General features: G+C 45.4%; 1 protein-coding gene across 7 annotated transcripts in view; it reads right to left on the minus strand.

The window, feature by feature from the left end:
* Positions 1-24,665, minus strand: part of fgfr3 (fibroblast growth factor receptor 3) — a 287,562-nt gene that overhangs the window by 19,477 nt on the left and 243,420 nt on the right. For 4 of the 7 annotated variants that reach the window (XM_059965580.1, XM_059965579.1, XM_059965576.1 and 1 more), the window contains 8 exons: positions 19,875-19,998; positions 16,076-16,266; positions 13,187-13,337; positions 8,746-8,933; positions 6,455-6,603; positions 6,248-6,369; positions 2,982-3,092; positions 1,763-1,953 (listed from right to left, as the gene is read on the minus strand). In XM_059965580.1, the coding sequence (XP_059821563.1) occupies positions 1,763-1,953; positions 2,982-3,092; positions 6,248-6,369; positions 6,455-6,603; positions 8,746-8,933; positions 13,187-13,337; positions 16,076-16,266; positions 19,875-19,998 (1,227 nt within the window). Of the gene's footprint in view, positions 1-1,762; positions 1,954-2,981; positions 3,093-6,247; positions 6,370-6,454; positions 6,604-8,745; positions 8,934-12,363; positions 12,509-13,186; positions 13,338-16,075; positions 16,267-19,874; positions 19,999-24,665 lie in introns of all 7 variants that reach the window. The other 3 variants (XM_059965578.1, XM_059965577.1, XM_059965575.1) reach the window with 3 other exon arrangements.

A 24,665-nucleotide genomic window follows, 5' to 3' on the forward strand; every position in this document is an offset into this window, starting at 1 on the left:
TCTGGTTCATGGTGTAGGGAGTAAGGTATTGGTGTAGAGTCTGGTTCATGATGTAGGGAGTAAGGTATTGGTGTAGGGTCTGGTTCATGGTGTAGGGAGTAAGGTATTGGTGTAGAGTCTGGTTCATGATGTAGGGAGTAAGGTATTGGTGTAGAGTCTGGTTCATGATGTAGGGAGTAAGGTATTGGTGTAGAGTCTGGTTCATGATGTAGGGAGTAAGGTATTGGTGTAGGGTCTGGTTCATGATGTAGGGTCTGGTTCATGGTGTAGGAGGTAATGTATTGGTGTAGGGTTTGGTTCACGGTGTAGGGAGTAATGTATTGGTGTAGGGTTTGGTTCATGGTGTAGGGAGTAAGGTATTGGTGTAGGGTCTGGTTCATGGTGTAGGGAGTAATGTATTGGTGTAGAGTCTGGTTCATGGTGTAGGGAGTAAGGTATTGGTGTAGGGTCTGGTTCATGGTGTAGGAGGTAAGGTATTGGTGTAGAGTCTGGTTCATGGTGTAGGGAGTAAGGTATTGGTGTAGAGTCTGGTTCATGATGTAGGGTCTGGTTCATGGTGTAGGGAGTAAGGTATTGGTGTAGAGTCTGGTTCATGGTGTAGGGTCTGGTTCATGGTGTAGGGAGTAATGTATTGGTGTAGGGTCTGGTTCATGGTGTAGGGAGTAAGGTATTGGTGTAGAGTCTGGTTCATGATGTAGGGTCTGGTTCATGATGTAGGGAGTAAGGTATTGGTGTAGAGTCTGGTTCACGGTGTAGAGTCTGGTTCATGGTGTAGGGAGTAAGGTATTGGTGTAGAGTCTGGTTCACGGTGCCGAAGGTAACACTGGCTAACGAGAAGTAGAGGGGACGTAAGTTCTGATTGGCAAGGGACAGCATGTGGTACACCATAGGGACTGTAGTTGGGGCCTAGTGTTTTTTACTATTTGTGAAGTCGTCAAAAGTACAGTTGCTAAATTTGGGGATGATGCGAAGTTGACGAGGATACGAGGTTGCAAAGGGATAAAGAAAGATTTGGAGAGTGGGCAGCTATCTGGTAACTGGAGTGGGATGTGAGAAGATGTGAAAATGTGCTTTTCAGCAGCAACAAGTCAAAAGAATAGTGAGAGATTGTAAAGCGCTGGGATTTAGTGGGACCTGGGTGTTCAAGTTTGACTCATGGTCTAGGACTGTCTCGCCGCAACACCACTAGCAAAGAGCATCACAGAAGAGTTCCTCTCTATCGAACACTGAAAGGCCTTTATAGAGACGATGTTTCCTATAGTGGGGCAGTCTAGGACCAGAAGGCACAGCCTCAAAATAGAGGAACATCCATTTAGAACAGAGATGAGGAGGAATTTCTTTAGCCAGAGGTGGTGAGTCGGTGGAATTCATTGCCACAGACGGCTGTGGAGGCCAAGACATGGTCTTTCTTTGGGGGCTTTGCTAATGTTTGCTGGTGGGTGGGGGCACTGAGGCTTCCTGATGCTTTGCTGCTGCTCTCACGTGGGAGGGGCAGAGGGGGCTTTGGGGTTCGAATGTTTCTCTGTCGTTTATTCTTTGGGGTTCTCTTCTGTTTTTGTGGATGTCTCAGGTTGTGAACTGATAATAAATGGAACCACTGAACCATATTTGAAGAGGAGGTTGATAGGTTCTTGATTAGTCAGGGTGTCAAAGGTTACAGGGAGAAGACAAGAGAATGGGGTCGAGAGCAGAATGGCGGAGCAGACTCAATGGGCTGAATGGCCTAGTTCTCCTCCTGTGTTATACGATGTTAACTGTTCACCTTTTGAGAAGCCAGATATTCCATCCCACGAGCAACCTGGTAGGCGCAGGAGACCAGATCCTTAAACGTTAACTGCTCATCCGGCACCTTGCAGGTGTCAAAGGAGTAATCCATGCCAGGGGGCCGTCGTGCTTTGAGGTACTCTCGCAGGTTTCCCTTCGATGCAAACTCGACTATGACATAGAGAGGACCTGGGTGGGAAGAGAAGGCAACAGGCTTACTGGAAGTGTTACGCTGGAACGTGTGGCAACACTTGTGCGTCCTTAGTGTGTGTTGGTTGTTATTTCACTGTCTGTGCATCTGATAAATAAATTAATCTGAATCCGCGAACGTGGGTCGGTGGAGTAATCAGCACTTCGCAAGCTCTGAAACACGTTGTCCCTTGGTGAGATGAGATCCAACTAGGATTCCTGCTCTCATTAAGAGGAATAATGGAGAAGACGGGGATCTGGGAGTACAGATCCATAATTCCTTGAAAGTGTTTCACAGGTAGAAAGGGTTGTAAAGAGAGCATTAGGCACAATAGGTAGAACTTTACCGACTATACAGCGTAGGAGAATGAGGGAAGATTTGATAGAAGTATACAAAATTATAAGGGGTAGGGGAAGGGTAAACATAAGCAGGCTTTTACCACTGAGGTTGGGTGAAACTACAACCAGACATTACGGGTTAAGGGTGAAAGGTGAAATGTTTAAGGAGAACTTGAGGTGGGATCTTGTTCAGAGTGAGAGTGCGGACTGAACTGCCAGTGGCAGTGGTGGGTGTACGTTTGATTTCACCTAAGAGAAATTTGGATGGGTACATGGATGGGAGGGGTATGGAGGGCTATGGTTTGGGTGCAGATCGATGGGACCAGGCAGAATAATAGTTCAGCACGGACTAGGTAGGTCAACGGGCCTGTTTCTGTGCTGTAGTGTAGTGTTTTAGTGCAAGTGAATAACTGGGGTTGAATGGTAGAAAGAAAGATATAAGCAAACTGCAAATCTGGTGCACATGCCTGACACACTGTTGTTTCGCCAGCACCAGAGCTGGAACAGCTTTTCCCAGGAATTGGGACCCAGAGTATGAGAAACTAGGACGAGAATAGTTGGGCAGCGGTGGGGTGTTAGGGGATGGGGGTGCAGTGCAGGTTGCTGTTGTGAAGTGGTTGGGGTACTTTGATGGGTGTGCGTACATTTACCGAGACCTGGACTGAAAATATGCCCCCTTTCAGACTCACCGTCCTGTGTGCAGGCCCCCAGTAAATTAATAATATTTTTATGTTTTCCAATCATCTTCATCATTTCCATTTCTGACACCAGGTCAGACAGGTCTTTGTCAGTAGCATCATCTGTAAGGACAGAAAAGGGTCTAAATACACAGACACCCTTGTTGCTGAACTCAGGCATGCACAGGTGACAGGTACCAGCTCCCCACGAACTCCATTAACATCACCAGGTTTACCACCCGGTCCCAATCCCACCCAACAGCACTGTTGGGACCTTCACCCGAGGGACACAGAGGTTCAAGAAGGCCGCTCGCCACTCCCTTTCCAAATTGCAGTCAGGGATGGGATAAATTCTAGCCTTGTCATTTAAATGAAGTGGAATATGACGTAGTTTGTGAACTGTCTTATAGCAGCTTACTGAATGTAACCCGATGTGATGCCATAAGATCGGCATCAGCAAATTGCATCTGTCACTATTTCCAGCTCTAATCTGACAGACTTCTAAATAAGCTAACAATGACTTAACAACAGTGAGCAACAACAAATCAACACAAATGTTTAGAGCATATGACATAGCAACAGAATTAGGGCATTTAACCCATCGAGTCTGCTCTGCCACTCCATCATGGTTGATTTATTAACCCTCTCAATCCCATTCTCCTGGCTGCTTCTCGTAACCACTGATGCCCTTACTTATCAACTTCTGCTTAAGTGTACCCAATGACTTGGCAATGAATCCCACAATTTCACCACCATCTGGCTGAAGAAATTTCCTCTCATCTCCGTTCCAGGGGGACCTCTTTGTAGTCAGAGGTTGATTTCCCCCACTGCCCACGTTTGACGGTGTAGAATCTCAACAGTGATTAAACTTGCAAACGCTAAACAAAACTTTGCACAGCTGAAGGAATGTAAATGGTGATGTCAGTATTTCCCAGATCAGTCATGAAGTACTTGTAGCATCTGGCAGCAGGGGGCAGTGTGGAATGACTTTCTGGAGTTGCTGCCTCACTGTCAGAATTAATCAATGCATTGCAGACAAATTCATGGATTCTTTACTATGGAACGTACAAAATATCCAGACTAAATTAAAGGATATAATGTTTTATATATATTTCCTTTTGTAATTTATAGATATTTAAATTGTGTTTGCATTGAGCTGCTGCTGCAAAACGACAAATTTCACGACACATGCCGGTGATATTAAACCTGAGTGGGTTTAGATGATGTTTAAAGCTTTGCTTTTCCATATAGCATCAGATGCAGCCCATACCCAGCTCCACTCTTTGTGCTTTAAGTGGAGTGCTGTTCCTACCATGACTCTGATCAGGTCGCCAGTAACAGAACCACATGGTGGATTCAGGATTGAGTCCCTGTTTAAAGGAGTACAGCCAGCCCATTTACAGGAAAATCCCTCCCACCACTGAGCACATCTACAGGAAAGCAGCATCCATCATCCAGGCCAGGTTCTCTTCTCACTGCTGTCTTCAGGCACAGAAGCCTTAAGTCACACACTACCAGATTCAGGAACAGTTATTACCCTTGAAACATCAGGCCCCTGAACCAGCGTTGATAACTTCACTCACCAACACTGAACTGATTCTGCAAACTGTGGACTCATTTTCAAGGACTCTACAGCTCATGTTCTCAATATTATTTTGTTTGTTTGTTTATTTATTGATTGTATTTGCACAGCTTATCTTCTTTTGCACATTGGTCCGTCTTTGTTTGTTTCCATTGATTCCATTGTGGTATTTTGTGTCTACTGTGTATACCCGTGAAAATGAATCTCAGGAGGTAGTGTACGGAGACGAATATGTACTTAGATAATAAATCTACTTTGAAGTTTTTAAACATTGTTTCTTTCAGTTCCTAAGGGCGTGCCTATTCCAAATTAGGAAAGCTGAAGTACTACAGTTCTGAGGTTCTTAAACACAGTAATGAGTTTCCTTCAGAGGTCAGGCAATTATAGAGAGGAAAACACTGTTTGGGTCAGTGACTCTTCTACAGAGTTCCTGGCAATACTGAACTTGTTTCTCTCTCCACACAAAGCCTGACCTACTAAATATTCCCCCCATTCTCAACTCCAACCTCAGATTTCCAGTAGCTGCAGTATTTCACTTTACAATGACCTTTCACCTGCGGCACGGTAGCAAAACACTCTACCAATGACCTGAGATCAATTCGCGTTGTTGTCTGTAAGGGGTTTGTACGCTCTCCCCGTGAGTTTCCTCCAGGTGCTCCGGTTTCCTCTCACAGCCCAAAGACGTATCGAACGGTTGGTCAATTGGCCATTGTAAACTGTCCCGTGATTAGACTCAGGTTAAATCGGGGTTTGCTGGGCAGCATGGCTCAAAGAGACAAAAGGGCCTGTTCTGCGATGTATCTCAATAATAAATAAATGTCAAATGGTCCAATGACTGAAGGCTTAAAAAGGAAGCATCACTTGCTAGGTCTGCAGGTTCGAGGTGGCAAGTTGATAGATTTACTCAATAGAGTCACAGAGTAATATTTCATGGAAACAGGCTCTTCAGCTTGAGTTGCCCATGCTGATCAAGATGCCCATCTGAACTAGCATCATCTGCCCACGTTTGATCGTATGCCTATAAACCTTTCCTAACTATGTACCTGTCCTGGACTGACACCAAAGAGAATCAGCCTCCAATCACTGCCTTCTTTCCCTAAAGCAGGACTTAAGCCGTTGTCCTGCCAATCTAGATGTCTTCTCAAAGTTCAGACTAAAATTACCAAAGTGCGTATATGTCACCATGCCAGTACCCTGAGATTCATTTTCTTGTGGGCATTCACAAAAAACAAAAGAATCAATGAAAAGGTACACACGAACAAAAACTGGTAAACAACCCACACACCAAATGCAGGAAGAACGCAGCAGGTCAGGCGGCATCTGTGGAAAAGAGACCTTTCATCAGACTTGATCCAGCATTTTGTGTGTGTTGCTTTGGATCTGCAGCATCTGCAGAATTTCTTGTGTTTGTGATACTGACAAACAAACAATATGCAAAAGAAGACAAACGATGCAAATACAAAATAAATAAATAAATAATATCGAGAACATAAGTTGTGGAATCAGTTCAGCGTTGAGATGAGAGAAGTTATATCCACGCTGGTTCAGCAGCCTGATGGTTCAAAAGGCATCTAAGGCCCCTATACCTCATCCCTGATGACTGCAGCAAGAAGAGAGGATGGCTTGGATGGTGAGGGTCTTCCAAATCTACACCAGCTTCACACGGTGTGGCAGATGCCTGCAAACATGTTCTCACCTTTCAGCATTTTGACAGCGACGGTAGCTGGCTTGTTGGCTTTGTCTTTCTCGATCCCAATGGCTTCTGCCATGACCACTTGACCGAAACAGCCTTCGCCCAGGGGTTTTCCCAGAGTCAGCCTGAGGGAACGAGAAGATGCATTAAGTTTAAATGACGAAGGGAAGCGGCAATGACTCTAAAGCTGTATCTGTCAGTAGAAGTCACCTTGGCCGTTGAAACTCCCACTTTGGATCGGCTGGGAGTTCTAACTCTGAGACGTTGGCCAACATGGGCGAATCGCTAGAAGACAGGCGGGCAATTCTCACCAGTGGTGTGTTGGAATTCATGGAGGAATTCGACTCCAAGGATACCTGCTTGAATGAAAAAGGATTCAGATTTTTTACCAACCACTATAAATTGCTGAGATATCTGAATTTAAACAGTTGTAGGATGAAGACAACATCAAAGGCTGAGAAACACATTTCTGGGCTGTTTTCTCATCTAATGGAGCTCCATTCCTTAAACTTGGCATTCTATCAATACTGGACTGCATTCAGGATGGAGATAAAAGCCTGAAGCAGGACACCAGGCTATATTTATTCTGTTTTATAAATTAATATCTATTATTATTCGGTACAGCTTCTGCCTCTCTAGAGACTGTGGCCTTGTTTCCTCGTGTTCTCCATCTGGCACACATATTAATCAGTATGCATGGGACTGTAAGGAGGGATCTGGTATCAGCTATACAGTGTTACATTGGGCATTTATTTAATCAATCAGCTTGCTGCATTTCTACTGAACATGGTGGAGTGGATGATGATATAGCAGGCTCAGAAGCTGCATAATGTGAACAGTGGGCTGGAGTAGGCATCCCACATGGGATTACTAAATCTCCGCTGTGATCTGTTTCTCCATTCATGCTGTCTTACATGATGCAGCGATGTCTGAGACGTGGCAAGAACAGAAAACTCTGTTAAAACTCAGCAAGTCAGGCAAAGGGAAACAGAGTTTGACACCTGCAACTCTTCACAGAAACAAGAGTGGAACAAGTTAGTCAAGGTAAAAGGAGAGACTAATTTGTTTTTCTCTTTCTCTTTTTGCAGATGTGCTTGACCTGCTGAATCTTTCCAGAACTTTCTGTTTTCATTTCAGATTTCCCAGTGCCTGTATTGATTAACACCAGAAAGATAATTCCCTCTTAGCACCCTACTGCATTTTATAAATCAACGATTTCTCTCTCCTTCCGGGGTTGCTGTGATATCAAACAGGATGTGACCCGTGATGTGGTAATTGACTACAGGTTGACTGTCTCTGGGGACTACAGTGATTGAGCCAAACCTAGTCCTCGCCACTTACCTGCACGTTGAATCCTAGCAGCAAACTCCTGTTAGAAAGGGGCAACACAGGGAGTGGTGGGTGCCTGGGGCAGATACATTAAAGACTTTCAGAGATGTTTAGCTATGCACACCAGTAGAAGGATATGGACATTGTGTAGTAAGGGGATTAGTTTAGTTGCCCATTTGATTACTAATGTAATTGGTTTGGCACAACAAAATGGGCTGAAGGGCCTGTTCCTGTGCTGTACTGGTCTATGTTAAACCCCTGTCCCTCCCTCATTACCCTGGGGCTCAGAGGAGAGTGTGCGTTTTTGTCTCCAGATAACATATTGAGCTTTTGAGTTTAAACATGGCAGCTCACAAAATAGCCATATAACCATATAACAATTACAGCATGGAAACAGGCCACCTTGGCCCTTCTAGTCCATGCCGAACGCTTACTCTCACCTAGTCCCACTGACCTGCACTCAGCCCATAACCCTACATTCCTTTCCTGTCCATATACCTATCCATTTTTTTTTAAATGACAAAATCGAACCTGCCTCTACCACTTCTACTGGAAGCTCGTTCCACGTAACTACCACTCTCTGAGTAAAGAAGTTCCCCCTCATGTTAGCCCTAAACTTTTGCCCCCTAACTCTCAACTCATGTCCTCTTGTTTGAATCTCCCCTACCCTCAATGGAAAAAGCCTATCCACGTCAACTCTATCTATCCCCCTCATAATTTTAAACACCTCTATCGTTCCCCCCTCAACTTTCTACGCTCCAAAGAACAAAGACCTAACTTGTTCAACCTTTCTCAGTAACTTAGGTGCTGAAACCCAGGTAACATTCTAGTAAATCTCCTCTGTACTCTCTCTATTTTGTTGACATCTTTGTTATAATTTGATGACCAGAACTGTACACAATACTCCAAATTTGGCCTCACCAATGCCTTGTTCCATCTGCCAGTGGAACACGCCCCGTCAAGGGTGGAGCGAGGGATTTGCTAACACACAGTGTGATTTTTTTAAAGATCCAATTAAGGATTGAAGATACCTCTGAAGCTTCTAGATGGCAGCAGAAGCAGGATATGTGGCACGTTGAGCACAACCCATGTGTATACCAATCTAACTGAATTCACCTTTTAGATGGTCGCGCTACAATATGCTCTAAACTCTTGTATCTACTTTCTGTTACCTGTCTCTTCAGTGGGAACTTGGAGAGTTTCTGCACTGGAGGTGGGTTCAGAGTTTTCTTTGAAGACGTTCGCATTCTGCACATGATCACTATAGTAACAGTCAGAATGATAAGAACACAACCCGTCACATAGATGAGGACGTCCGCATAGACTGAGCCAGAGTCGTCCTCCTTCACCAAGTCTTCAGCTGCAGGGAAATCAGTGTGAGAAACAAGTTAAAAGACCTTACCATGGATCTGTTCTGCATCAACACACTAATCAGTAACACTCGGGCAGAAAAACCTTATTTATTTCATGTTATATTCATCAGACTCGTACTGAACTTTAATGATAGCCCAAAATAAAATTGCTGCTATGGTTACTTAGCCAAACAAAGTGACACAAACATAGTAAAAATACTCTTCAAAAGCTGGAGATTTTTAGCCTTCCAATCTCTCTCCTCCATGCTCTCTTCCTTTGCTGTTAACTCCTTGGGATGGTGAAAGAGGGAGGGGCTCGCCTGCGGGAGGGGTTCGCCTGCGGGAGGGGCAGACACTATAGTGCGGGACATGGGTCCTCAAACAGTAGATAAGAGTGACTCTGGGACAGTTTGATTTTGCAGGATATCTCAGCTGCCTTGCGACTCTGTCATCACTGAATATCCACACACCCACTTCCTGCAAGGGGTATTGTACTTATTAATATTATTTAGAGATACAGTGTGAAGCAGGTCCTTCTGGCCCTTCGAGCTGCACCACCTAGCAACTTAGCCCTAGCTTAATCACAGGACAATTTATAATGACTGATTAATAAGCTAACCAGCACGCCTTTGGACTGCGGGAGGAAACTGGAGCACGCGGATGAAACCCACGCGCACACAGGTAGAAATGTACAAACTTGCTTACAGAGGGTGCCAGGATTGAACTCTGGAGTGCCGAACTGTAATCGCGTCACACTGTTACACTACTGAGGTACCCCCATCACTTGTACAGCCATCAGGATTGGAATATAGCTACAGAAACAGGCCCCTTGGCCTATTTAGTCCATGGCAAACTATTATTTTGCCTCGTCCCATCGATCTGTACCTGGACCATAGCCCTCCATACCCCTCCCATCCACACACCTATTCAAACTTCTCCTAAATGTTGAAATCGAACCTGCATCCACCAGCTCCACTAGCAGCTCGTTCCACACTCAAACCACCCTCTAAGTCAGGAAGATCCCCCTCATGTTCCCCTTAAGCATTTCACCTTTCACCCTTAAACCAATGGCCTCTAGTCTTACCCTACCTCCGTGGGAAAAAGCCTGTTTGCATTTACCCTATCTATACCCCTCATAGTTCTGTACACCTTTTATCAAATCTCTCCTCATTCTCCTATGCTCAATAAATTCCCAACTTAATCAATCTTTCCTTATAACTCAGGTCTTCCAGTCCCAGCAACATTTTTGTAAACTTTCTCTGTACTCTTTCAATTTTATTGATATCTTTCCTGTAGGTAGGTGACCAGAACTACACACAATACTCCAGATTATGCCTCACCAACAACTTCAGCATAACATCCCATCTCCTGTACTCAGTACTTTGATTTATGAAGGCCAATATGCCAAAAATCACTGGGCAATTTTCCTTCCACTGAGTAACGGGTGCTGCAACCAACTCAATCACAGCTGTGTGGAGGCCAACACCTAAAAGGAGAGGGAAGCGGAACTGGCGGCCTTTGTTCAGAGAGCCGAGTCTGACCGTTAACTTATCTTCATCTGCTGTACAAAACATTTATGAGATTTCACCCGGAGTATTGTGTGAAGCTCTGACCACCATGCCATTGGAAGCATGGGGTTCAGCTAGAGGACGTGCAGAAACAGTTCACGAAGAGGCTGCTGGGAATGGGGAGCTGAGTTATGAGAATGGATGCCTGAGTCTGTTATCACTGGAGTCAAGGGGGTTGAGGGGTGACCTTACGAAGTCATGAGAGGCATAGAAAAGGTGAATGGACACAGTCTTTCTCCCAGGGTAGAGGAGTCTAAAACTAGAAGGCGCAAGTTTAAGGTGAGAGGAGGAAAATTTAAAGAGGACTTGAGGGGCAAGATTTTCACATAGAGTGTGGTGTCTAGAAGGAGCTACCAGAGGAGGTCGTGGTGGCGTGTACCATTACAACATTTCGACAGATTCATGGACAGGAAATGCTTAAAGTATATGTTCCGAACCATTTTAACGCCAAGGACCCCTACCATTAACCGAGGGGTCAGTGGACCCCAGGTTGGAGATGGAAAATGGCTGAGGCGAAAAATAATTTCAGCAAAATACTTATTATAGGGTGACTTCCAAACTAAATCTCAAATGGCAAAGGGCTCAAGGCAATGTGTTCATTGTTTTCAATTTTATTCTATGCTGAAGACTAAAATTTATTCTCTACATTTTTCAGCTGAAGAGTTAATATATGATTTGCCCTAAATTAGATCGGGAAATTGCTGATGTAAACTACCTCCAGTTAAACTAAATGTGAATGAATCTCCCTTTAAAAACGGGCATTTGTGATTCCCTGGGGCCATGGATGCTGGTCAAAACAGGAGTTGGATGCATCATCACAATCCCGAGAAAAAGGGAGCTGGTGTCTCCAAACCTAAGTAGAAGCCTGCCATACAGAACACATGTGGTACACAGAACACATCATTAACACCAATAAAAACTGTGTAATATTAAAAATTTACTTATTTGTAAGCATCAATGGTTACAGCAAAGAGAAATAAGTCACAATCTTTTTTCTGAGCACCATATGAACTCGTATCTGGGACAATCTGGTCAGTTACTTCACATCATTTTACCATTACTAATAATCTGAATTTCAGTAGTCACTGGGGAGTTTGTGTTATAACGCAATCTCTCGCATTACCCTACAGTTCATTACTGAAACCAAGCTGACAAAATCATTGCATTTGAGAAGAATCACCTTGATTTTCACTCATTATTTTGTGTTCAAACATGCACTTTCACCATCTGGATAATCTCTCTTCAAAGATATTGGCTTAAGTAGAGGTTGATGGAGATGCACATATCGAGGGAAGCAGATGCCCAACATTGTTGGGGCACCAAGCGGAGCGATGCTCTCCCCTCACACCCACTGTGCCTGGTTGGCTAGGGCCGGGGTCTCAGCCAGCCTGAGGCTTAGCAGGCAGACGTGCTCAGGTTGGCTAGGGCTTGGAGGGAGACTATCTATACAATTAGGCCATGATGAAAGCAGCTCTGCTGACCATGGTCCCACAATCGGTGATGTGGAACAAAGAAAAGGACAATTAAGTCCTTAACAAAAATATAGTAATTTTTTTGGTTTGATTTTGTTTTTGTCTCCATTGGAGAAGATGCCCGTTGTTTGTCCAAAGGCCGTACACAGGACAGGACCCATCCCCTTGTTAATGCCTAGTAGGGCAAGGGGGGCAGATGCTGCAGGGTGGTGTCTGATGGGGTGGGAGAAATTGCACCTTTAAGGTACAAATTTGGAACACGTCAATCAAAGAAGTGGCTGCAGATGGTGAGAGTTTCTGCTTGAAGTCATTGCAATCACAAGAGCACAATCTTCCCATTTTGTGGAAAGAGACATCAAACAACGATCACACGAGAGAATCTGAGGAAGCAGAAATACCTGGCAGCACGGACAGCCATGCAGAGTGATGCGAGTACCCAATAGAATTACCAGCCAAGCAGGTATATTCCCCTGCATCCTCAAAAGTAACATTTCGCAAGTACAGAATTTCTATTTCCTTATCCGTTGTGTTAATACCAGCAGTCTACAAAAACAAAACACAAAGCAAACAGGATAGGAGAAAGTGAAGAGGAGAGGTATGGACCGAGGCAACCCGAGTTAAAGTCCCTGCACACCGCACACCTGAAAGCAGGTAGAAGCACATGTAAAAGTTTACACCCTGCTCCACATGATAGACATTCCTACCTCTACAACCAGCACAATGAGTCAAGAGTTCCCTTCACCAGGCCTTCACTCTCTCTGTCCCATTATTAGGCATGCAAAAGCAGATTTAAAAAGTGAGCTTGTGTAAAAAATTGGCCCACAATATGCTGGGATTGCTTTAGGTCAGGTCTAGAGATGCTTTCAGAAACGGGAGGGGTAAGCAGAAAGAGAAGGTTAGGCACAGCATTTGAGAGCACCCAATCGTTATCTGAGCCAGTGGACAGGCCAGGAAGTAACAAAGAGAGGAAAGTTGGAGAAAACACAATCCTCTTGTATTGCGGGAATTTTTTTTCCCTTAGCAAAGGGCAGCAACAGGGATTTTCTTGATGCAAAGCAAGTGAAAAGGAAAGGTTACCAGAGATTGTTTGGCAGCCCACAGCAGTTTGAGTTCAGTAACATACAGGGGATTTTTTGAGCCCCATGTGGGGGTTCTGGGGGTAAGTGGAGGTTAGGGGTTGTACTCAGCCGTTCAAGGCCTGGGACAGAGGTCTGTGTTTACCTGGTTTCGGTTTGTTGACGTACAGCCAGTGCATCTTTTCGGCCACGCCAACGAAGTTGGTGGCCCTACACAGATATTCGCCCTCATCCTGCTTTGTCACATTGTAAAGAATGAGTTTAACGTTTGCTTCCGCGGTTTTACTTATCCACGACTGCAGGGATAGATCACACAGAACACATCAGTAGGTCAGGTCAGCCCCGCAGCAAGGCTGCAGCCAACAGAGCAGACATTCCCCACCGGAGACCTTGGGAGGGGGTGGAGAGGGAAGGGCTGAGATCCAGAGAGTTCTAATTCCCCACCCATCTACTTGCTCCCCCACTAGGCCAAGATGGCTGCCATGTACCCTCCTGTTAGCTGCCCAACACCCAGATATCTGGGCCAATGACTTCAACAGGATCTAAATCCCACCACAGTGCTTCTGGAATTGAAGATGTTAAATGAATATGGAATGACAGTTGAGCATTGGTAACTGTGGCTGTGCAAACTGTGTTGCTGTAGGTTCACCAGTGTACTTGAGGGAAAGAGATGCTGTCCTTACATAGCCAATGAGAAGCTCCCACAGCTGCAGCATTGTGGTTGACTTCTGAGTGCCTCTGGATGTCTCTCAGATCAGGGGCAGCCAGGAATGGGAAATTAATATTGCTCAAGCTGACAATCTAATCCCACTTGTGAATAAATAAATAAAAACAGGAGGCATGAAATCCATCCAATTATCCTCTGTGCCCACTTACAGCGAACTCCTTCCTGCTTACGTCCCATCGACTTCTCCCGCTCACATACACACCAGGATTAATTTAAAGAGGCCACTTAACCTACCAAGCTACATATCTTAGGGAATGTGGGAGAGAATGGAGCACTTGGAAGAAACCCACATGGCACGGGGAGATGTCCACACCGACAGCTGAAGTCAGTGCAGTTGTGAAGCCGCAGCTCCACTATCTGCACCATGATGCCGCCCCATCAACCGTCTCCTCCGTCCTACACAGCCTAGACTTTGTGAGGAAGTCTTCACTGAGGGATTTTAGTCCACCGACCTCCGATTCTTTATTACTACATAACACCAATCTTGTTAGCTCCTATTGTGAACTTGTTAACAATAAGAGACGTGCTCTGGGTTCCCAGCATGGTAGAATCTCTGGAACTTATAACCTATATGTACATGTTGCCTTTCGCGTCTCTTTCTGGACATCCCAAGTATGTTATGGCTCACTGAAGATTCTCAACAATGAGCTCCAGGTGTGCGGAGGTCTCCACCATCCATCGTCAAGGACACCCACCACCCTCACACCCCCAGGTTCAGGTACCGTTATTAACCCTCAACCATTAGGCTCTTGCACCAAAGGGGATAACTTTGCCTGCCCCACAGTCTACGGACTCACTTTCAAGGACCCTTCTGCTCATGTTCTCGATATTTATTGCCTATTTATTATTATTATTATTATTTTTATCTTTTTTTCCCTTTTTGTATTTGCAGAGTTTGTTGCCTTTTGCATATTGATTGATTGTGGCTTTTCATTGATTCTGTTGTGTTTCTTTGCACCTACTGCGAATGCCCACAAGAAAATGAATCTCAGGGTTGTATATGGTGACTTTGAAAATAAATTTACTTTGAACTTTGAGAAGCAGGAAGAGCACCGAAGCCACAGAGCACCTTGTAATGGCAGGGATCACTGGACGTCAACCAAAATCAAGCTGCTGTTCACAGTAAGAGCACTTTCGGCAGGCTTTGACCTGTGTGCACGGCTGTTGGGCTGATTCCCGAATAAGCTGCCCGATTTTGGAAGAGGCAATGCCTCTAGAATTTCCACATTATCTGGAGTGAAGCTGCACTAAACTCAGGAAACAGACTGATGTTATATTTTTACAGAACAGATTTTCTTTCACTGTATCCCTTTTGACGTCTCTTCAAGAGGATGGCCTTTAGTTTCAGTACAGTGGACCTTCACCCCTGGTAGCGGTGTTCAGGCATCATTGTTTGATTGGGGTCTAATTGAAAATCCTCTCTGTGCTCACTGTGCACATTCCATGAATGTTCTGCCCATAAACCTCCCCCTACTTCCGTTGTGCTTCGTTCCCATTGTCCTCCCTGATCCCAGATTTAAATCGAACTTAGTTAAACAATAGAATGGCTGCAGTGAGTCTGCAGATGTAAGCACACTGCTGGGCCACTCAGGCAAATGTGGACAAACTGAGGCTTAAGGTACTTTCCTGTGGCTTGTAGATGATCCCAGCCCCGCTGTCAACCCCTGCCCTTCAAGTCGGGCAAACTGTGAATACCGGCGATAACTTTCAAGCACAAGAGATTCTGCAGGAGCTGGAAATCCAGAGCAGCACACGGCGTTCTGGAGCAGCTCAGGAGGGGAATAAGGGCATGGGCCCTTTATCATTCAATTTTCCAATCTGGTTCCTTCGATAACAAACAGTATGCAAGACACTGTCCCTCAGTACATGTAACATTGATAAACCAATTTCAATTTTCTCCTGTTCATTCCTCAAAGCGGTGGGAATTTGCAAGCTCAGTTCCTGTCTGTACTGATTTGGTTGCAACCAGCAGCAGGGGGACCCACAAGCAAATTAAAAGCCCCCCTCCACCCTCTGCTTGTTAAATCACTCATGTCATTGCAGAGACAGGGGCTGACATGGAGGGACATCAGCCCCTGGACCTTTGCTTCACCCCCCAGGACAATAGCTCATTAACACTCTGATAAGAATTTAAAATCAAAGCATTTGTTCACTAGACTGCACCTGCTAATAGGCTAGAGTGGGGAGGGAGCACAGCTCGCAGCTGCAGTCTACCGCACTGTCACAGAGGGCGAGTTAATCCTACTGAGGCCATGGTAAGGCTCTATTGGTGGCCCTGCTCGATTACTCCGACACCTGGCTACTTACCTTCAGCACCGTGACGTAGGGAGCCCCATCTGGGCCCACTTTGCTGCCGTTTACTTCCACGTGTTTGAGCCACTGGATGTGCGGCTGCGCGTCACTGAAGACCTTGCAGTGGAACTCCACGTCACTGCCCACCACCACCGACTGGTTGGCGGGCAATCCCGCCTGGAGAATAGGCCGATGTGGCGACCGTTCTGAAAACAGAGTCAAAGCTGAGTTTATTGTCGTATGTACCAGTGCAACGAGAAGCTTACTTTCAGCAGAGTCACGGGCACATGGCATCAGATAAGAGGCATTCCCCAATAAAAACATCTGTTATTTCTGTTTTTGTATTACTATTTTAATTTATCTATTTAGCATATATACATATACCCACTGTGATTCATTTTATTTATTCATTTTTCTATATTTTATGATGTATTGCATTATACTGCTGTGGCTAAGTTAACATATTTCACGGCATATGCCGGTGGTATTAAACTTCATTCTGAAAACATAAATTGTGCACAGTTGTTACAAGGAAGGTCGCAGTTAGAAACAGAAAGAAAACCCAAAGCACTCCATGGGCGGGCATGCTCTGCTGGCACAGGAATGCGTGGTAAAGCTTGTGGGCTGCCCTCAGCACATCCTTGAGTGTGTTGGTTGCTGATGCAAACCATGCATTTTACTGTGTATTTCGATGTGTACACAGAAACCCTACAGCACAATACAGGCCCTTTGGCCCACAAAGCTGTGCCAAACATGTCCTTACCTTAGAGCTACCTAGGCCTACCCATAGCCCTCCATTTTTCTGAGCTCCGTGTACCCATCCAGGAGTCTCTTAAAATACCCTATCATATCCGCCTCACCACCGTCGCCGGCAGCCCATTCCACGCACTCACCACTTTCTGCGTAAAACAGTTACCCCCGACATCTCCTCTGTACCTACTCTTCCAAGCACCTTAAAACTGTGCCCTCTCATGCTAGCCATTCCAGCCCTGGGGAAAAGCCTCTGACTATCCACACAATCAATGCCTCTCATTATCTTGTACATCATTATCAGGTCACCTCTCATCTTCCATCACTCCAAAGAGAAAAGGCCCAGTTCACTCAACCTATTCTTTCAAGTCATGCTCCCCAATCCAGGCAACATCCTTGTAAATCTCCTCTGCACCCTTTCTATGGTTTCCACATCCTTCCTGTAGTGAGGCGACCAGAACCGAGCACAATACTCCAAGTGGGGTCTGACCAGGGTCCTATATAGCTGCAACATTACCTCTTGGCTCTTAAACTCAATCCCACAATTGCTGAAGGCCAATGCACTGTATGTCTTCTTAACCACAGACTCAACCTGCACAGCAGCTTTGAGTGTCCTATGGACTTGGACCCTAAGATCCCTCTGATCCTCCACACTGCCAAGAGTCTTACCATTAAAACTATATTCTGCCATCATATTTGACTTACCAAACTGAACCCCCTCACACTTATCTGGGTTGAACTCCATCTGCCACTTCTCAAGTTGCCACTGTAACCTCTGACAGCCACAATCCACAACACCTCCAACCTTTGTGTCATCAGCAAATTTACTAACCCATCCCTCCACTTCCTCACCCAGGTCATTTATAAATATCACAAAGAGCAGGGGTCCCTGAACAGATCCCTGAGGCACACCACTGGTCACCGGCCTCCATGTAGAATATGACCCATTTAAAACCACCCTTTGCCTTTTGTGGGCAAGCCCGTTCTGGATCCACAAAGCAATGTCCCCTTGGATCCCATGCCTCCTTACTTTCTCAATAAGCCTTGCATGGGGTACCTTATCAAATGCCTTGCTGAAGTACATATACACTATATCTACTGTGCTATCTTCATCAATGTGTTTAGTCACATCCTCAAAAAATTCAATCAGGCTCGTAAGGCATGACCAGCCTTTGACAAAGCCTTGTTGACTATTCCTGATCATATTATGCCTCTCCAAATGTTCATAAATCCTGCTTCTCAGGATCTTCTCCATCATCTTACCAACCACTGAAGTAAGACTCACTGGTCTATAATTTCCTGGGCTATCTCTACTCCCTTTCTTGAAAAGGGAACAACATCTGCAGCTCTCCAATCCTTTGGAACCTCTCCTGTCCTCAATGATGATGTAAAGATCATCACCAGAGGCTCAGCAATCTCCTGTCTAGCTTCCCACAGTAGCCTGGGGTACATCCCGTCCGGTCCTGGTGACTTATCCAACTTAATGCTTTCCAAAAGTTCCAGCATATCCTCTTCCTTAATATCTACAAGCTTAAGCTTTTTAGTCCGCTGTAAGTCATCTCTACAATCGCCAAGATCCTTTTCTGTAGTGAATACTGAAGCAAAATATTCATTAAGTACCTCTGCTATCTTCTCCGGTTCCATACACACTTTTCCACTGTCACACTTGATTAGTCCTATTCTCTCACGTCTTATCCTCTTGCTCTTCACATATTTGTAGAATGCCTTGGGGTTTTCCTTAATCCTGTCTGCTAAGGTCTTCTCAAGGCCCCTTCTGGCTCTCCTAATTTCATTCTTAAGCTCCTTCCTTTTGATCTCTATCATTGCCTGGTTTTTTGAACCTTTTGTAAGTTCTCCTTTTCTTCTTGACTAGATTTACAACAGCCTTGGTACACCACAGTTCCTGTATCCTACCCTCCTTTCCCTGTCTCATTGGAATGTACTTATGCAGAACCCCATGCAAATATCCCTTGAACATTTGCCACATTTCTTCCATACATTTCCCTGAGAACATCTGTTTCCAATTTATGCTTCCAAGTTTCTTCCTGATAGCATCATATTTCCCCTTACTCCAGTTAAATGTTTCCCAAACCCGTCTGTTCCTATCCCTCTCCAATGCTATGGTAAAGGAGATAGAAAAATATCTATGGAAAAGGATGATAAATAAACTTGGATCTTGGAGGTTAATCCAAAGAAACTGATGCAACACTTGTTTTATTTAGAAAATATAATTAAATGATTTATTCATCTGGTGGACAAAGGACTACCAGCACTTGGGAGTGATTCTGAAAGAAGGACCAGTTGAATAACCAGAGACTTGGTAGTGGAGGGTGGGGTTGCTGAGTCCAACATACAGTTATCTCACGGCATGAGCTAGGAGCAGACGACATGGCTTTATCACAGGCTGACAGGCCGAGCTCACCCTGTCTGGTCACTGGTTAATGTCGTGTTCAGAGCTCAACCCCAGACAAAAGCAACTGCAGATCAACCCCAGGAGAACGAAGTTCTGGTGCACAGGAGTCACAAGGGAGTACAGATGCTAGAATCTCCAGTGAAAATCGAGCTGCTGGAGCTCAGCCAGTCACAGTCATGACCCCCGCACATCCCCCCAGCACTCTGACACGTGGCATTCTGGGCTAATAAATGAGCCACGTACAACAAACTGGATGAACTCAGCGGGTCGGGCAGCAACCGTGGAAACGAGCAGTCAACGTTTCGGGCCGAGACCCTTCATATAGGGCCCCTGCCCCCTCCCTTTTCAGTCCTGATGAAGGGTCTCGGCCCGAAACGTTGACTGCTCGTTTCCACGAATGCTGCCCAACCCACTGAGTTCCTCCAGCGTGTTGTACGTGTTGCTTTGACCGCAACATCTGCAGTGCACCTTGTGTTTAAATGAGCCATGTGCCGAGCCATCAGGACTTTTAAGCAACTGGATGCTGGATTTTCAAAGATTTACCGCATGGTTCAGGTGCACCAACTTAGATCTGTCAGAGGGTCTTGGACCCATTACCAATGGCTCATGCTGTGATCCCAACCTGTATTTGCCTGCTCATGGCTCCCTTACCAAGGACATCCAGCTGGTAAGTGTGGCTGATGCTGCCATACTTGTTTTCCACCACGCAGGTGTAATTGCCACGGTCTGAGGGGACCACGCTCTCCATCACTAAACTCCACTGCTGATGCCGTAGCTAGAGAACGCAATCAGACAGAACAGAAAGCACGTTATTCCAGAGCCCGCTCTGAGTTTAGTAGGCATGAGGATTCTTTACGAATGAATGACATTTATCGATTGGCTGAGCAGACACAAAGTCTAAGTAAATATACAAACATATTATCAAAGTGCGCACTGTATTCTGTACATAACCATATACTATCTCGAGATTACTTACCTTGCAGCTATTTACTGAAAAATAAAGAAGTACAATAAAATTTATTTTAAAACTATACATAAATAATACCATAAATAGGAGCAGAATTAGGCCATTCAGCCCATTGGGTCTGCTCCATCGTGGCTGATTTATTATCCCTCACAACTCCATTCACCTGCCTTCCCCAAGTAATTTTTGGTGCTCTGACTAACCAAGAACTTATAAACCTCTGCATTAAATACACCCAATGACTTGGCCACCACAGTTGTCTGTGGCAATGAATTCCACAGATTCACTGCCCTCCGGCTAAAGAAATTCCTTCTCATCTCTTTTCTAAATCTCTTCTGTTTTGAGGCTGTCTCCTCTGGTCTTCGAGTCCCCCACTATAGGAAACATCTTCTCCACATTCATTCTATCTAGGCCTTTCAATATTCAATAGGTTTCAATGCGATCACCCCTTATTCTCCAGTGAGTACAGGCCAAACACTCCTCATACATTAACCCTATCATTCTCAAAATCATCCTGGTGATCCTTTTCTGGACCTCTCTAATCCCAGCACATCTTTTCTCAGATCAGGAGCCCAAAACTGCTCACATCATGCCTGGCTACTGCTGCTGTGCCCTGACAGGTCACCCCAACCACCAGCAGTATCCAAAGGAGAAGACTTGTTGCTGAGGGGAATGGCCACTGACTGCTTACTCCCCTCACTTCTCCTGCTGGTCGCCCATCTACCGTCTGAAGTCTGCACTCTGGGTGTGGCCACCTCAGTTAAAGAGTCTCATCTATAAGACTTCCAGCCTCCCAGATGATCCCGAGTGCATCCAGCTCCAGTTCCAGTTCCTTGGCCTTGTCAGTCAGGAGCTGAAATTGGGTGCATTTCCTGCAGACGAGGTCATCAGGGAGACTAATAGGTACCGTGAAATCCCACACCTCACAGGAGAAGCATTCTGCAGCCTGAACTACCACCCTGCCTACACTTTTGATACCTCCAACTTCTCAAACTGAAGTTCTAGCCTGTGTCTGTTCTTGCCTGAGCTCTAACAGTGGTCATTCTGCTTAAAACTCACTTCTTTTCATTGGCCCGTGCTAGGTTACTATTCATCCAAGCAATCTCCTGTCTCTCAGACAAATGCTGGCAGGCCCTGCTCGCTTTTTAAAACTAGGCGCGCAAGGTCCACAAGAAACTGTCTCCAACTTATTCCGCGATCTCCTGCTCTGCAGACAAGTCCCAGCAGGCTCCGCTCACTTTTTAAAGCTGGCACATAAAGACCGGAAAATGTTGTAAAAAATATATTTATTAATTTAGAGATAGGGCACAGTAACAGACCCTTCTGATCCAATCAGCCTGCGCTGTCCAGTCACAGCCATGTGACTAATTAACCTACTAAGTCATACGTTTTTTGGGACGTGGGAGGAAACTGGAGCACCTGGAGGAAACTCATGCAGTCACGGGGAGAACGTACAAACTCTTTGTGGACAGCGGTGGAATTGAACCCGGGTCACTGGTGTTGTAACAGCATTACACTAACTGCTATGCTACCGTGGCAACCTGCATCAGTACCATGCTGTCCCAAACAACCAAATTGTAAAAGACAAACTGTGCAAACGAAGAAATAGATAACACTGAGAAATGAGTTGTAGTCTACTTTGATGTGAGCCTTAAGATTGCGTAATCAGTTCAGAGTTGCGGTGAATGAAATTGTCCACACTGGTTCAGGAGCCTGCCGGTTGTCGGGTAATGAACGTTCCTGAATCTGCTAGCGTGGATGACTGCTCTTAAGCCACCTCTGAGCCTTCTGGAGATGGGAGAGCGGTTCACATGGGCAGATCAAACGCCGTAATGACTGTCGGTGCCTAAGACACCCTGTCAATCTAAAAGTACCCTCAGGTAGGCCATTAACAGCAAAATGTTGGCAAGGATCTGTGCAAGCTTGTTGGGTTTCCTTCTCATTTTCACTGTCCCTCCAGTAATTGAAAGCCACTCTTGAGGCTAGCTGACCAGCTAAAAACCTAAAGACTTGCACATAATGCAAGAATCATTTTCTCCTCTGCAAAAACGGTAGCCGCTAACCAGCAAATGAATATTTCTTTTCTGGGGATTTATAAGGCAGTAACAGTGGACATATCCTGCCCAGACGGTCTGCATGAGGATCTAGTTTGGCTGCTGCCTCTAGCACAAAACTGCACTAGTCATTGTGGCTGGTTCACAGGAGGTTTGGTAAAGAAATGGCTAAAAACAACATTGCACTGAAACTTCAGGGAGTTCTGGAGACGTGGGGGCTTAAGTACTTTGGGTTTGCGGACTGGAGTAAGCCTCACTCTGCACACAGTCAGCAGAGGAGGGGGGGGGGGTTAGGTGTGGGGAGTATTCACTGTCCAGTGACCACACTCACTTTGATAAACACTGCAAGTCATCTCGCTCTTTCTGGTCTAACTGTGCACAGTATTACACAGCAGTTTCACTCGCTTTTGAGCTCGTTTATTTGATTACCAGCCTGGAAACCTCACACCCGGTCACAAGCCAGCAAATCTGTGGGGATGTGGCCTGGTCACTGCCCACTACACTTACCTAGCCCAGTGGCGTGAAACTTCCACCTTCAGTCGCAAGCCTGGGTGGGAGAATAGGTGAGCGGTTGACGCTCAGAGAAGCACACTGCTGCAACAGTTTCGGGAGAGGAAGGGAATAAATGAAAGATCTTGTAACTGTTGCTTGGAAGGAGAAGGATGAACAGAAAATAAAACATTTAGACCCTTCTGCTGCAGCTAACAAGACAATTGCTGGCTTCCTCGGTTAGTAGCGGATTAAAACAAGCCTTGCATTCATGTGGTTAAGCATGCAATGTCACATGGGCTTTAGAGGATTAGAAAATATTGCAGATTCCTAAAAGGATTTGAGAGCTGCTTTAAAGTAGGATTTTGGACCAAACGCTAACTTGTCACTTTTGGTTTATGTCTAATTCCGAGTCGAAGGCAACAGGTTTAGCAAAATGTAACAAAACTGAACAGCATTTCAAATGGTCAAACACATGCTCATAGATGTTGAGTATGTTTACAGCTGTCATCAATAGCAACTTGTTAGAGGCTTTAAACTGCTCGTTTTTGTCAAGAGCAGTTTGTTTCGGCTTGTCCTCTATTAACAATGGGCAGACAGTCAATCCCATGGTGAGTCCCATCTCCCAGCAGCTGAAGGGCTGGGGAGAACTTTCTGGAGGACTCAACTTAATCCAGCTTCTGGGAGAAGAAGCCAGACAAGATCTGATGGACCCATTGCCCAGCCAACCACATCTCCTAGGCTGGTGTCCATAGACAATGGGATTCCCTCCAATGTGTGACTCCCCCACCTCTTTATGGCCTGTACAAGACTAGAGGACGGCTTCTGAAGGCTCGTCGCCATCATAGCTGAGCCGGCTTCCCTTACACCAACGGAATGCATGGATGGGTCTACTTGCAAAATGTTTAATGATGATTGATACCGGGTTGGTGGGTGCACTGGTTGGCACGGTAACCCAGCAGATATGTAATGCTATTACATCACCAGCGATCAGGGTTCAACTCACGCCGCTGTAGTTTAACCCCGATCAAGGAATTTGCAAGGAGTTTGTATGTTCTCCCCTGACTGTGTGAGTGACTGCCGGGCCATTCTAAAGACGTATGGGTGAGTCAGACGTTGATGCCGGAAGCATGGTGACACATCATTGGATTGTGCTGGTCGTTGATGTAAACAATACATTTCACTGTAAGTATCAATGTACCTGTGACAAATAAAAGTAATTTCTACTCACACTTGAATGCCTCCTCCACAGTAATATGGGGTCCAAAAACAGCCTTTGCTTTGAAAATTCTGCTCTTACAAGGGAGGTCTTTACTGTTAAGCTGTCTGTATTTCAGTTAGCAGCTCTGTAAGATCAGTCTGTTCTGCGTTCAGTCTGTTCGGGTTATTGTTGAAGATAAGATAATTGTTAGAGGCGGAAAGATGGGTGAGTAAGTTTGCGGATGACACGAAGATTGGAGGAGTTGTGGATGGAGCTGCAGGTGGTCAAAGGTTACAAGAGGATATAGACAGGCTGCAGAGTTGGGTAGAAAAATGGCCGATGGAATTCAATCCGGACAAGTGTGAGGTGATGCATTTTGGAAGGACAAACCAGAAGACTGAGTGCAGGATTAATGGTCAGTTACTTAAGAGTGTGGATGAACAAAGGGACCTTGGGGTTCAAATCCATACATCTCTCAAGGTCACTGAGCAGGTTGATAGGGTAGTTAAGAAGGCCTATGGGATGCTAGGCTTCATTAACAGGGGGGTTGAGTTCAAGAGTAGAGAGGTCATGTTGCAACTCTACAAATCTCTGGTGAGACCGCACTTAGAGTATTGTGTTCAGTTCTGGTCACCTCATTATAGGAAGGATGTGGAAGCTATGGAGAGGGTGCAGAGGAGATTTACCAGAATGTTGCCTGGTTTGGAGAACAAGTCATATGAAGCAAGGTTAGC

This window comes from Hypanus sabinus, chromosome 3, assembly GCF_030144855.1.
Source record: "Hypanus sabinus isolate sHypSab1 chromosome 3, sHypSab1.hap1, whole genome shotgun sequence".
In the NCBI taxonomy this organism is placed as follows: domain Eukaryota; kingdom Metazoa; phylum Chordata; class Chondrichthyes; order Myliobatiformes; family Dasyatidae; genus Hypanus; species Hypanus sabinus.